The sequence below is a fragment of the Lactuca sativa genome, chromosome 8, assembly GCF_002870075.4.
Source record: "Lactuca sativa cultivar Salinas chromosome 8, Lsat_Salinas_v11, whole genome shotgun sequence".
Taxonomy (NCBI): Eukaryota; Viridiplantae; Streptophyta; class Magnoliopsida; order Asterales; family Asteraceae; genus Lactuca; species Lactuca sativa.
In genome coordinates, this window is record NC_056630.2 from 94,504,817 (window position 1) to 94,517,692 (window position 12,876).

The following is a 12,876-nucleotide window of genomic DNA, read 5'->3' on the forward strand; positions in this document are numbered from 1 at the left end:
ATTTCAGTGTGAACATCGAATTTGACGAAGATGATGTTAATGATGAAAGGATATTAGGAAAGGTTTTTGATACACCCGATGATGCCTATACATTTTATATTGATTATTCATTTTTGCATGGCTTTGGTATACGTAGAGATGACACAATTAAAAATCCTAAAACAAATGAGCCTTTTCGGAAGATATATGTATGTAACAAAGAAGGTTTCAAACGGATGGACAAAAAAGCTTCAAGTGAAAATGAGAAAAAACATCGTAGAGATGTTAGAATCGGATGTCAAGCAAAACTTTGAATAACAATACAGGAGGATGGGAAATGGTTGGTGGACTTGTTTAATGACACACACAATCACGACTTGACCATGACACCTACGAAGGTGATGAAGCATCGATCTCATAGCAATTTCCACCATTCAGTAAAAGGTAAATCTCTGATGGTGCAATTTGGGCAAGCAGGGTTGAAACCTTCTCAGATTAAAAAGGTCGTTAATACAATGAAAAGCTCAAATGTAGTTGATGTAACTTCAAAGCAATGTGTCGATGTCTTATCTGAGCATCGAAAACAACATAGAGGAAAGGAGTTATGTGGACTAATAAAACATTTTCAAGATAAAACATTAGTTGACGGTGACCAGTATTTTGTCGTGGATTTGTCTGATGATGGGTATCCTAGAAATATCTTTTGGGCTGATGGTACAAGAGATGCATATACAAAATTCAGAGATATTGTTGTCTTTGATGTCACGTATATGACTAACAAATTCAAGATGCCTTTTGCTCCCTTTACTGGGGTGAATCATCATGGACAATCTATACTTTTTGGTGGAGCGTTGCTTGAAAACGAAAAAGAGGAGACATTTGAATGGTTATTTGAACATTTCCTCAAATGTATGTTTGATAAGTATCCGAAGGCAATTATTACCGATCAAGACAAAGTTATGGGCAATGCAATAAAAAAAGTGTTTCCAAATACTCGACATCGCTTTTGTTCATGGCATATCAGGAAGCATGAAATTGAGCACCTTCGATCGTATGTTTCCCGTTACAGTGATTTTCAAGAGACACACAGACAATGGTTAAATAGTGACACCATTGAACAATTTGAAGCAACATGGGAAGATATGCGTATTAAGTATGAATTGGAAAACAATTGTTGGCTTAGTGACATGTATAACCAACGTATACATTGGGCTAAACCCTACTTGAAGGATATTTCCTTTGCTGGTTTGACCACAACCGAACGAAGTGAGAGTATCAATTCATTTTTTGATGGATTTGTTAACTCGAGGACCATGTTGAATGAATTCGTTGTGCAATGCGACAAAGCAGTTGAGTCACGAAGGGCTGCCGAAGAAGATGAAGATTTCAAGACTATGAACTCGAGACCAGTTCTTTCTTCAGTGCATCCAATAAAAGAAAAAGCAGGTCAATTTTATACTAGAAAAATGTTTGATACTTTCAAAAAATAATAGACTGAAGCTATTACCAATTTGACTCACGAGACTATAACAAAAACTACAGAAGAAAGCACATATAAAGTTGGGCAATTGGATGTTGATACTAAATATTGGCGTATTGTTACCTTTCGCTCTTTAAATCAAGTCAGCGTTACATGTTCGTGTTCTATGTATGAGGAAAATGGGATTTTATGCAAACATAGCTTATATGTGATGAAGAAGAAGCATGTTCAAGAACTTCCGAGTCACTATATTTTATCGCGATGGACCCTTAATGCTAGATACAAACTGGGTAGTGTTAGTATCGGACTCGAAGAAATAAATAATGAAAATGGAGTTAGTGCCTACACATTATTTTGTGTTCTTTCGAATTTTACTAAACTAATTGAACAAGCAAGGCACTCCCTTTCAAAGATACAAAAAATTAATACGATATTGATAAGTATTTTAAATGAACAAGCAAATCGAAAAAAATCTATGTCTTTGGAGAATGCATCTCAAAGTTCTTGTATGGGAGTTTCGCAAGTAGATATAATGCCACATTTATCTATTCGTGATCCTCTTGGTCCAACTAGTACAAAAAGGGCGTCCGAAACTTGCAAGTAGAATAAAGTCTTCTTTAGAGACCCCTAAAAAACGAACATGCTCTTACTGTCAAAGATTGGGTCATTATGCTACTAGTTGTTCAAAAAGAAAGGTAATTATAATAATAATTTAATTTTCATGACTGAGAACTCGAATGATTATATTAACAATTTAATATTTTTTTCATGTATCAGGCGGATGAATCGTTGCAAGAGACATAATGATGAGATGTGTTGTTTCTGTGGGCAAAAGAAAAACTAGATGCTTCATGACATTTTTTTGGTTAACTGCACATTTTTCATGTTTTAGACACAAAAAAATGTATGAATAATCTAGAAGTTATTGATGCTTCTTAACAATTTTAATGTTTTCGAATGAAATTTGTTGATTGTTTATGATTAGTGTGATTATAATTGAAATTTGGTTGCCACTATGTGTTTTAAACACAAGTGTGAGGATATTTTATGTAAAAAAACCGAAAGTATGGTGTATTTTGTGTAAAAATGAAATTGTGAGGGTATTTTGTGAAAAAAACCTCAAGTACGATTGTATTTCGTGAAAAACAAAAATATGAGGGTATTTTGTGAAAATAACGAATGTACGATGGTAATTTGTGTAAAAATGAAATTATGAGGGTATTTTGTGAAAAAAAAACGCAAGTACGATGGTATTTTGTGAAAAAACAAAATTATGAGGGTAATTTGTGAAAATGACGAATGTATGATGGTATTTTGTGAAAAAACGAAATTATGAGGGTATTTTGTGAAAATAACGAATGTACGATGATATTTTGTGAAAAAACAAAATTATGAGAGTATTTTGTGAAAATAATGATTGTATGATGGTATTTTGTGAAAAAACGAAACTATGAGGGTATTTTGTGAAAAAAAACGGAAGTATGATGCTATTTTATGAAAAAACGAAACTATGAGGGTATTTTGTGAAAAAAAGGAAGTATAATGCTATTTTGTGAAAATAACGAAACTATGAGGGTATTTTGTGAAAAAAAACGGAAGTATGATGGTATTTTGTGAAAAATAAAATTATGAGGGTATTTTGTGAAAAAAACGCAAGTACGATGGTATTTTGTGAAAAAAAAAAAACAAAAGTATAAGGATATTTTGGGTTAAAAATGAAAGTAGGTTGTCATTTTGGGTTCAAAACAAAACTTTTCTGCAATTTTGGGTGAAAATGAAATTAAAGCTGTCATTTTGGCTTCAAAACAAAACTTTTCTGCAATTCTATGTTAAAAATGAAAGTAGGCTATCATTTTGGTTAATGTTGTGTTAATCTACACATAAGTTTGATGGTTTTTAAAACTGTTGGACGATTTTGCCCCTGTCCCAAAGATGGTAATCCTCAAGATCTTAAGGAGGGAAGTTCAAGTCGCATAAACAATACAACCAAAAGCGAAGAATCTCAATTGCTAATTTTGATTAAAAATGATAAGTATAAGTACATTTCTCATTTTGGAAAAAAAAAATGGTAAGTACACTGTTATACAACAACCACATCTATAATTCTAGAGTTTGTTTTTGTTAAGATATTTTGATCCTAAATCTTTTGGGCCCTTAATATGTCATTATGTCAATCATTATGCAAAAATGATTTTCAGGTCATGCAACCTGCAACAAGGGTATTTTAATCCTTAGTTAGTAAGGTTATGTAGAGGTGTAGATGACTAGCAGGGTATTTCGGTAACCTGCAACTAGACTTCTTTTTGGTGTTGGAAGTGTCCACAACATCATTGTTGGATGGAAGAGCCATGACAGATGCACTTACCGTACAACAAAAAATAATATATATCATAAATCAAAAACCATAACCTTATTAACAAGTAAAAAATCTTTCATTTTGATCGTCTCATTCATACAATTTATTAGGTCCATAAAACCAAGTAAACCTTATGTATACAAAACATTACACACATCATTACCATTTTCGGTTTCTTAAAAAAATTGGAACGAATTTTTTCAACGGGTTTATAAGGACAATTTGGTCTTTCAATAAAAACGAATACGAAAATTCCGTTCTCAACAATTGTCAGAATTAAAAATTAGAACACAAGTAAAAGTATTAAGGAAGCTTCCATGAGACAATAATATTTAAAGTTATTACTAGGAATCCTACTTTTGTCTCTTCGGATACTTTGGCAATTGACGTCCTTCAGAAAATGGTTCAAGGTTAGTTTTTATTTTTTATTATGTAGATTTCCATTTATTTCATCATCATCCTTGAAGTGATGTACCCCATATCCAAGAACCCCGATTTTATCTACAAATTGCAAGTGTTATGCTTCTATTAAAAGTAACTTCAACCCATTTATGTATGTGGATCAATTTAGGATATATTTTATTCATACGAGAAAATTAAAAAAAAAATAGCTAAAACAGAAACGAGTTAAACAAGTTAGAAGTTTCCCACAATTATTTAAACCGCTTCAGTTAGTTTTAGTTTTGTTAACTGATATATTATTTATTCATCTAATATGAAAACAGGAAAATTTAGGCATCTACCAGTTGTAGAAATTGGTGAAGTTATTGCATTATTGGATATCACAAAATGCCTATATGATGCTATATCTAGAATGGAAAAAGTTGTTGAACAGGGGAGTGTTATTGCTGCAACTATTGAAGGAGTGGAACGCCAATGTGTCACACCCCAAAACCACGAACGGCGGAAACGTTCAGGGGTGGAGGACGTCATCTACAGTATCACAACAGTGTAATATATTAAACAAGCAACAACATCATCCATTGCATTAAAAGGTAAACTTTTAATACATGTGTGTTCTTTCATAATGTACAACAATAAAAATGAATAATCAAAATATGGCGAGTCTTGACTGTGCTCCGTCTTCTCAAGGCCTGGACATCGTACCTGTCTAACTGATGACCTGAGAATACAAGTTATTTTGAAAGTTAGTATCAGCTATAAAGCTGGTGAATTCATAAGTATTTAGGTGTTATTGTCCTGTTTTGGAATGCTGTTAAGAATGTCGAATAAATCCTTACATAGAATAGTTGATATAAGTATGAAATGTGGTCTTCTACCAAGACCTGAATGTTTTGTTATGACCAGTAAAATGATAGGTTTTCCTTTCTATTGACTAGTACTAAGAGTACTTAGTCTAACTCATCGTTTATGTGAATATATCACAAAATAAAGTAACATAGGGAAATGATATGATAGTCTTCTATCAAGACCTAAACGTTTTGTAAGTAAAATGATAGTTTTTCCTTTCTATCGACTAGTACTAAGAGTACTTAGTCTAACTCATCGTTTATGTGAATATCTCACAAAATAAAGTAAAATAGGAAAATGATATGATAGTCTTCTACCAAGACCCTAATGTTCTGTTATGACTATGTAGCCTTCTACCAAGACCCGAATGTTTTGTTATGACTAAGTAGTCTTCTACCAAGACCCGAATGTTTTGTTATGACTAAGTAGTCTTCTACCAAGACCCAAATGTTTTGTAAGTAATATGATAGCTTTTCCTTTCTATTGACTAGTACTAGAGTACTTAGTCTAACTCCTCGTTTATGTGAAAGTATCACAAAATAAAGTAAACATGAAAAATATAATCATGTAAGTGTTATTATCTTGGGTTACCAGGACAAACACGACATCATCGAAGCGAAAGATAGACCCTATGGACATCCGAAGAGTGTCCCCTCATCCTCTGTAGCGGCAGCAGGGTGGAGGGAGGGTTAGTCCCGATATCGATCTCTTAATACAGATCGCTAACCTAATGATCCTCCGAAGATTCACATCTCATCCACTGTTGCAACAGTGGACAGAGGGATGGTTAGTCCCGTCACTTACTACTAAATAAGTGACAACCTTAGACATCCGTAGACGTTCATCGACCACTGGTGCTAATCAGTGGGATTCGGAATGGTAAGTCCCGCCGAATTATCCCATTGAACTGGGATAGGAAAGATAATTTACATAGTAAATACTAATAAATCATCCTCTTAGTTCTAAGTACAAGTATCGAGGTAAGTAAATACAGGATGATGCACCTAAGTAACAGTTTTCCTGTATGATATTCATGTAAGTGTGTTCATGTAACAGGTAAGTATATGTAAACATATTCATGTATCAGGTAATCCTAAGTAAGTGTACTCATGTATCATGTAAGGTATTGGTATAGACTCATGAATGAACTGACTCTTGTGTGATTCCTTGTAATAGTAATAATGTTTGATATCTTCTAACTATCCCTATGATAGCTAACTGGAAGGTAATTGGTTGTTCAAGTAGATTTATGCACCCTTGCTACCCAAGAGTATTGGAAACTAAATGAAGGGTGAAAACTATAATCTCTAACATATAAATGAACATATGCACATAAGTATAGTTTGATTCAAGAAGGTAAAATAATGGTTTTTGCAAGATATCTAGGAGTTTTGAACAATAATTAAGAGTGACTTGATGTCATTTTAATAAACATTTCAAAACTAATACTTTTGTTATCAAGGTATTTTAAGATAGAAAACCATTTCATGTGACACCTTTTGAAATATGTGAAATCTACTAAGTGAAAACACCGTTATAAAATACATAAGATTGATTTAATAACATACTGTTTTCTACTTGTATTCCCCCCCCCCCCCATTTAAAGCATTTAAAATCGTTTAAAACATTGATTAAGGGGTATGAACTCGCCTGTTGTTGGTAGTTTAGATGAACTAGATGGTGTAGGATTGTTAGGCGTCAAGTGAGGACTTGTACACACACTACGATCCTAATGAACATATAATCACACATATATGCACTCAATTAGTCTCAAATCACTAATTGATAATGTTAAGACATCCTAGACATAATAAACACTATATATAAGTGTTTTAAGCCCTAAGGATTGCATCTAAGCTATTATGGGACAAGGCACTTGGGTTTAGGGTTCCAAAGGACCCTATATATGAGTTTACTCTCCATATATCATCACACATGGAGTTTACGGTTGTAAACTCTTGAGTTTACGGTCGTAAACTCCCAACCATGGGTGTATGGTGTGTTTTGAAGTTCCAAATGATTCCTAGAATTATTCCAACTTGATGGTTAAATTCTTGGAAGGGTTTAAGGCCTAGAAACACTCCTTAGAGGAGTTTACAGCCCCAAGGCCATTTCCTTTGGAGTTTACGGCCGTAAACTCCCTTGGAATGGTGTTTTTGTTGCTTTCAAGTCTCTTGCACATCTAGGATAGGTTCTAGACTTTTACCTAAAGCATATGAAGGCATTAGGCACACTTTGGTGCCCTTCTTTCATGTTTACGGCCCAAGAACCATGTCTTGGCCGTAAACTCACTTTGGAGGGTGGTTTTGATGTGTTTTGGTCCTTGATTTAAGTGGGAACAATTCCTAGTAAATGTCCAATGCTTTAGGTGCCTTAAAAGCACCATTTTAAGCTTGAATTTGGAGTTCACGGCCTAAGATATTCTTGGGCCGTAAACTCCCAAACTTGGGTGATTCTTGGTTGTTTTCTTGTCCCTAACACACATACATATGAGTCTAAGGCAGTTGTATATCACGAGGGACAGTCTAGGCTTCGTTTCGGGAGTTTACCGCCCAAGAACACCTTAGGGAGTAAACTCCTAAATCTAGTGATTTAGCCTTCTAAATCATGTTATGAACACATTTAAAGCTATATAATACTACTAGGGAGGGGTACTCACGATTTGGGATAAAAACCCGAAGATCCGTGAGAGAGAAAATGACTTTTCTCTAGTTGGAAATGCGAATAATGAATGAATTTGGTTCAGAATTATATTGATAGTCCTGAGCTATTTTTGGCAGAAAATATTTTTATTCCTGAAATGATTTCTCATATAACAGGGTGTTGGAATAACAGTGTTGCACAAAACCCTAGTGCAACCACTCTCCTGATATCTCCTTAAGTGTAAATCCTGAAAAACTGCCAAACTTATACCCGAAGTCTGGAATTTCACTGAAACTGTTCTAAGCTCTATTGTCTTGATATGGTTCGTTCAGAATGGAAATTTCGGGTTGTCACATCATCCCCCTGTTAAAGGGAATTTCGTCCCGAAATTAGAATTTAGACAAGTATGTATGTACGAATGATCGAGTCGTTATGTGAACTTCCTAATCGATTGGTTCTCGCACTCCTAAGTGAAATCGGGTTCTCGGTTGGTATTCCAACGAACCTTCACTAACGGGCGACGGCGTTGCTTCGTCCGCTTGACCTCTCGGTAGAGGGTCACTACGGTTCTAATACGAATGCAAGGATCTCGTAAATCTCGATCTCGTCGAGAGGGATTACGAAAGTCCTAACGGAAGGATACTGTTTCAAGTTCGAGACGCGAAGGGGAAAACGTACGTTACTGAGTTCGTGGAGTAGGTCTAGTTTGTTAAATGCATGACCGATTCTGGTAAGAATCTCGGAGGTCCTAACTATATTGGATTTTAGCTTTCCACGCTTTACGAAGCGTATTAAGCCGTTCCCAGAGTGAGGTTTCCTAAAGAATTTGGCCTATCACTTGGAATTCCAAATGTTCTTTCTCTCGCTTACTTCCCAGTCAAGGGCCATCCCTTGCTGGGTCAAAGTCGAAAGGGTTCCTGAAGTTTATGGGGAGTTCCGAATGGACTATGATAGTAGGTCTGTAAGACCTAGAATTTGGCGAATTTTCCGTCGGTGACTATGGTGCCGACAAATTCCCAACGGTTCCGGATAGTTTGACAGAGTACTCAAGAATTTCCCCAACACTAAAAGTGTGTCTCAGGAAATTTGACTCTAAATTCCAAAACTCTTGTTCAGAGAACTTTGCGGAAAGTATCTTCGAGGGTAATGTTTCTATGGGTTCTTTCTTACGACGAGGGTAGATAAGTAAGTCATTACATGGAGAAATGACGAACTGATCCCAGTAAGAAAGGCGTACTCCACTCATTTAGCTCATGAATACTATGGGCGTATTGGTCCTATCCGAGGGGTATCACTACGGACTCGAAGTGTCCGCATCGAGTTTGGAGGGTAGTCTTTAGGACATCCTTCTCTAACACTCGAACTGGTGATATTCGGATCTCAGGTCCATTTCTGAAGAAATTCTTTCCCTGTGTTTGCCCAATCAATTCGTCTATGCGAGGCAGAGACAACGATTTTTAAAGGAAATCTTAATGAAGTCTCCGGTCGTCGAGGTACATAAAATGCACTCCGTCGACTTCTGGTAAGAATAAGACCGGAGCTCTAAAGGGTGAGAAGCATGGTCTTCTAATTCTATTGTTGAGTAGTTTGATGTGTTGTCCGGGCTGTTCTTGTATCTTCCGTAGGTGTTTAGACTGTAAGGCGATCTAGTTATAAGAGTCATACTGGGTTCTAAGTTTGTTCCTATGCCAATGCAATTACTCGTACTCCTGGACAGTCTCCGTCCTGAAGTTCATATTAGAATTCATACGTGATTCAATGATTACAATTTCGTGTATACGAGTTGTATATAATTAAGACTGAAAAGGTAGTCGAATAACTGATTCTTCCTTAATCTCACATCCCATCGAGGGAAAAGAAGTTAAAGTGGAATCATCAATTCTAAACCTGTAGAACATTGATTATATATCACTCTCATGTATACATTCTTCAGTGATAGATCAACCGTATGAATCCTGGAATTGAACTTGACGTACTGCACGAGTAATACTGTGGGGATTCCTTCGGAAAGGAAAAGAACTATAAGGTACTCCTTGTATGAATACTTCGGTGTTCTGGTATAACGGCTTTGCTAAAAGACGATTTCTGAGAAAGAGATGTACTTATGAAGCTGGTACTTCGAGGATCAAATTTACTCGAGTCGTATGATAAAGTCGGAAACATATGGGAACTAAAGACATTAGATTTGAACATAAGGCGTTACAGACAAAACACAACAGTGCAACCATTAACAGAGTTACTGTACTTAGGATTTATTACAAGACTATTGCTGTGAAACAAGGTATACTACAAAAGACAAGTATACGCAGCACGAGCATCCCTAAACGGACGGGATCCCGCAAAAGATAAGACTCTGGTTGCACTAGTTTTGGGATGGTTCATAAGTCTGTTACAACGAAACGCCTAAATCACCTTAACGTGGGTCCGGAAGTAGACTCTCCTGCGGCGGTGGTCGGTAGCATACTGCCGTGTGTGCCAGCATTTGCTGCCTCTGGGCAGTCCCTTTTGTAATGACCTACCTTGCCACAACCGTAGCAAGTTTGGTTCACACCGTTGTTTGGCACTTGAGCAGGCTGAGCTGTTGGAGTCTTGCAGTAACGGGCTGTATGCTCCTTCCTGTTGCAGTGTGAGCACTGCATCTCCCTACAAGGTCCATGGTCGTGAAAACTGCATTTAATGCATTTTGGGAGACTTCCAGCATAAAGTTTGGCTGGTTTGGGGACCATTGGGATGTTCGAAGGGATGGTAGTTGGAGGTGCTGATGTCGTGGCTGTGAAGGTCGTTACCGGTGATTGTTTCTTATTCGCCCCTCGAAGCGATTTGTTCTGCCTTATGGCCCAAAACTTCCGGTTGTTACTCTTGGCCTCAGCACTCGGGGTATCGTGGTAGTTTGTTGCTCGTTGCGGTACTGGATTGTTACTTGGATGGGAATAGTTGTTAACAATTCCGCTAACACTTGCATTGTTAGCGTTCAGATGATTCAGAATGGCTGACACGGCAGCCGAGACTGCAGCTTGGAAGGTAGATGCATCAATCTGAAGAGTTGGCGTTTGGTTGATGGGCTGATCGTCTTTCTTGGATGACATGATTCTGTTACACGGAAGGAAACGAATTTGTGAGCAAAAATGGTTGAATCTAAACGTAGTTCGATCGCTCATGTAAAGAATAGAAGTATGTTCTCTAAGGTTCGACCTACATCCCTATGATGCAGTCCTAGTATGGAATAGAAGTATGCTCACAAAGGTTTGACCTACATCCCTATGATGCAGTCCTAGCAAAGATCAGAAGTAAGTTCATGCAATGGTCTCAAGATGTTTGTCGTTCTAGCCGAGGTATCAATGGTTGGCGAATAACGTGATCCAACCATTAAAAGAGACTCGGAGATGTCTCCAGAGTCAAATTGCTATAGTCCAATGACTTGACTAGAGCATGCTTCAAATAGACTCTAATGAAAGTATGATAAGAGTATTCGAATAAAGAACGACACAGAAGTTAGTCGACTGTCAATATCTTTGATATTCATGACGTACAAGTTCAGGAAAATGACCTTGTAAAAAGGTCTTACATCATAACCAGAGAAGATAGTTCCTGACAGTAAAAAGACCTAACCAAAGTACTTACAGTACAAGATAGTTTCATAGAAAATGCTACATCGGGCATAGACAGGAACATGATTCCTTTCTAACAAGGAATATAAAGTAACGCATCTACTACTGGCGACGGTCATCCCTCTGGTGAACTCTCAGTTCAGCCAGTTGGCGTTCCGCATCAAGTAGGTGTCTTTCGTACACTCTCTGGCGTACTCGAAGTTCCATGACTTCGGCTCGTGATTCAGCCAGTGCTTGCAGCAGGGTTTCATGGTCTCTCTCAGACCTCTCACGATCATGTTCAAGGCGACTGGTGCGAAGCATATGCATTCCTCCATTTGTATCGACTTCTGCGATATGTTGTAGAGCTGTCCTGCCCTGAATTTCGTTTCGGGCAACTCTTCGGATTAGAATTGACATGATTCTGTTTGCTGAGCCCCCATTGCTCAGGTCATAGAAGCTTCGGTCACCATTAAATGGCATGGGCTGATCTTGTCCTTGGCTCCATGTTTCCAAACATTCCACCCACTCAGGCGTCGGGCCATGAAAAGCCGGACGAGGGTTAGGAATCGGAAAGGGAGCTGCCTGGGGTAGGTTCTCAACCTCAGGTTCAAAGATGGCATCGTCTGAAAGGTCTTCAGCATGGTGATCATTCAGAGGGATTGTATGATCATTAACTGGTTCTTCTCCAAACCATCCAGCAATAACCGCGTTCGGAAGGAACAGGTTGTCGTGGGGATGGAATCCAGCCTTGTTATCTACGCGAGAATTTGGGTTAAGAAAATAATTATTAAACGAACTATCTAGATAATTATTTAGGAAATCTTCATTAGTTCCATCGCTATTTGTAAAGTGCATATCAGTTATATGTAATCAACACAGGATAGACCTTCGAATAAGTGACCTCAACTCCAAATTCACAAGGAATAGGGGTAAAGCAAAAATTCCACCTATTCTAAGTCTATAACATCCTAGTTACATATAACTTTAGTGTATCCACTTAGCAATTATCAACTTAGGAATGAAGATTCCATTTTAGTTCTCAAGTATAAAGTACTTATAATAACACAAAACACCCCTATGGTATTTTAGACTTAGGTTCTGTTATAATGTTCTCATTGTGGTAATGTTGGTAAGTTTTTAGATTTGTTGCCCTATCACAACCATTCTTGGGCATGTGCTAATCACTCTTTGGAACAACATAGTTGATCAGGCTATGGCACTCCCAAGACTGACCATACATTCCCGAGCTTACCTGTGATATTCAACAATTGTAATACTTTTGTTCTTGTCATTGTGACACTGATTTTAGTATGAATGCAGGCACGTATACTTTGTTAAATATTTTATTATTTAAAAGTATATTCTCTTAGACAGAGTGTTTTAATCCCTATGTATTTATAGTTAGTATATCTTTTATGGGTTGATATACTTAATTCACTATAAACAATGCTCTGATACCAATGTGTCACACCCCAAAACCACGAACGGCGGAAACGTTCAGGGGTGGAGGACGTCATGTACAGTATCACAACAGTGTAATATAATAAACAAGCAACAACATCATCAATTGCATTAAA

At 37.1% G+C, this 12,876-nt stretch overlaps 1 protein-coding gene across 1 annotated transcript; it reads left to right on the forward strand.

Annotated features, from left to right (window-relative positions):
* Nucleotides 1–362: 362 nt before the first annotated feature.
* Nucleotides 363–2,263, forward strand: LOC111908323 (protein FAR1-RELATED SEQUENCE 5-like). Its single transcript, XM_023904153.1, has 3 exons — nt 363–1,425; nt 2,033–2,154; nt 2,237–2,263. Exons 1-3 carry the CDS (start codon nt 363–365, stop codon nt 2,261–2,263), a joined length of 1,212 nt encoding a protein of 403 aa, XP_023759921.1.
* Nucleotides 2,264–12,876: the final 10,613 nt, after the last annotated feature.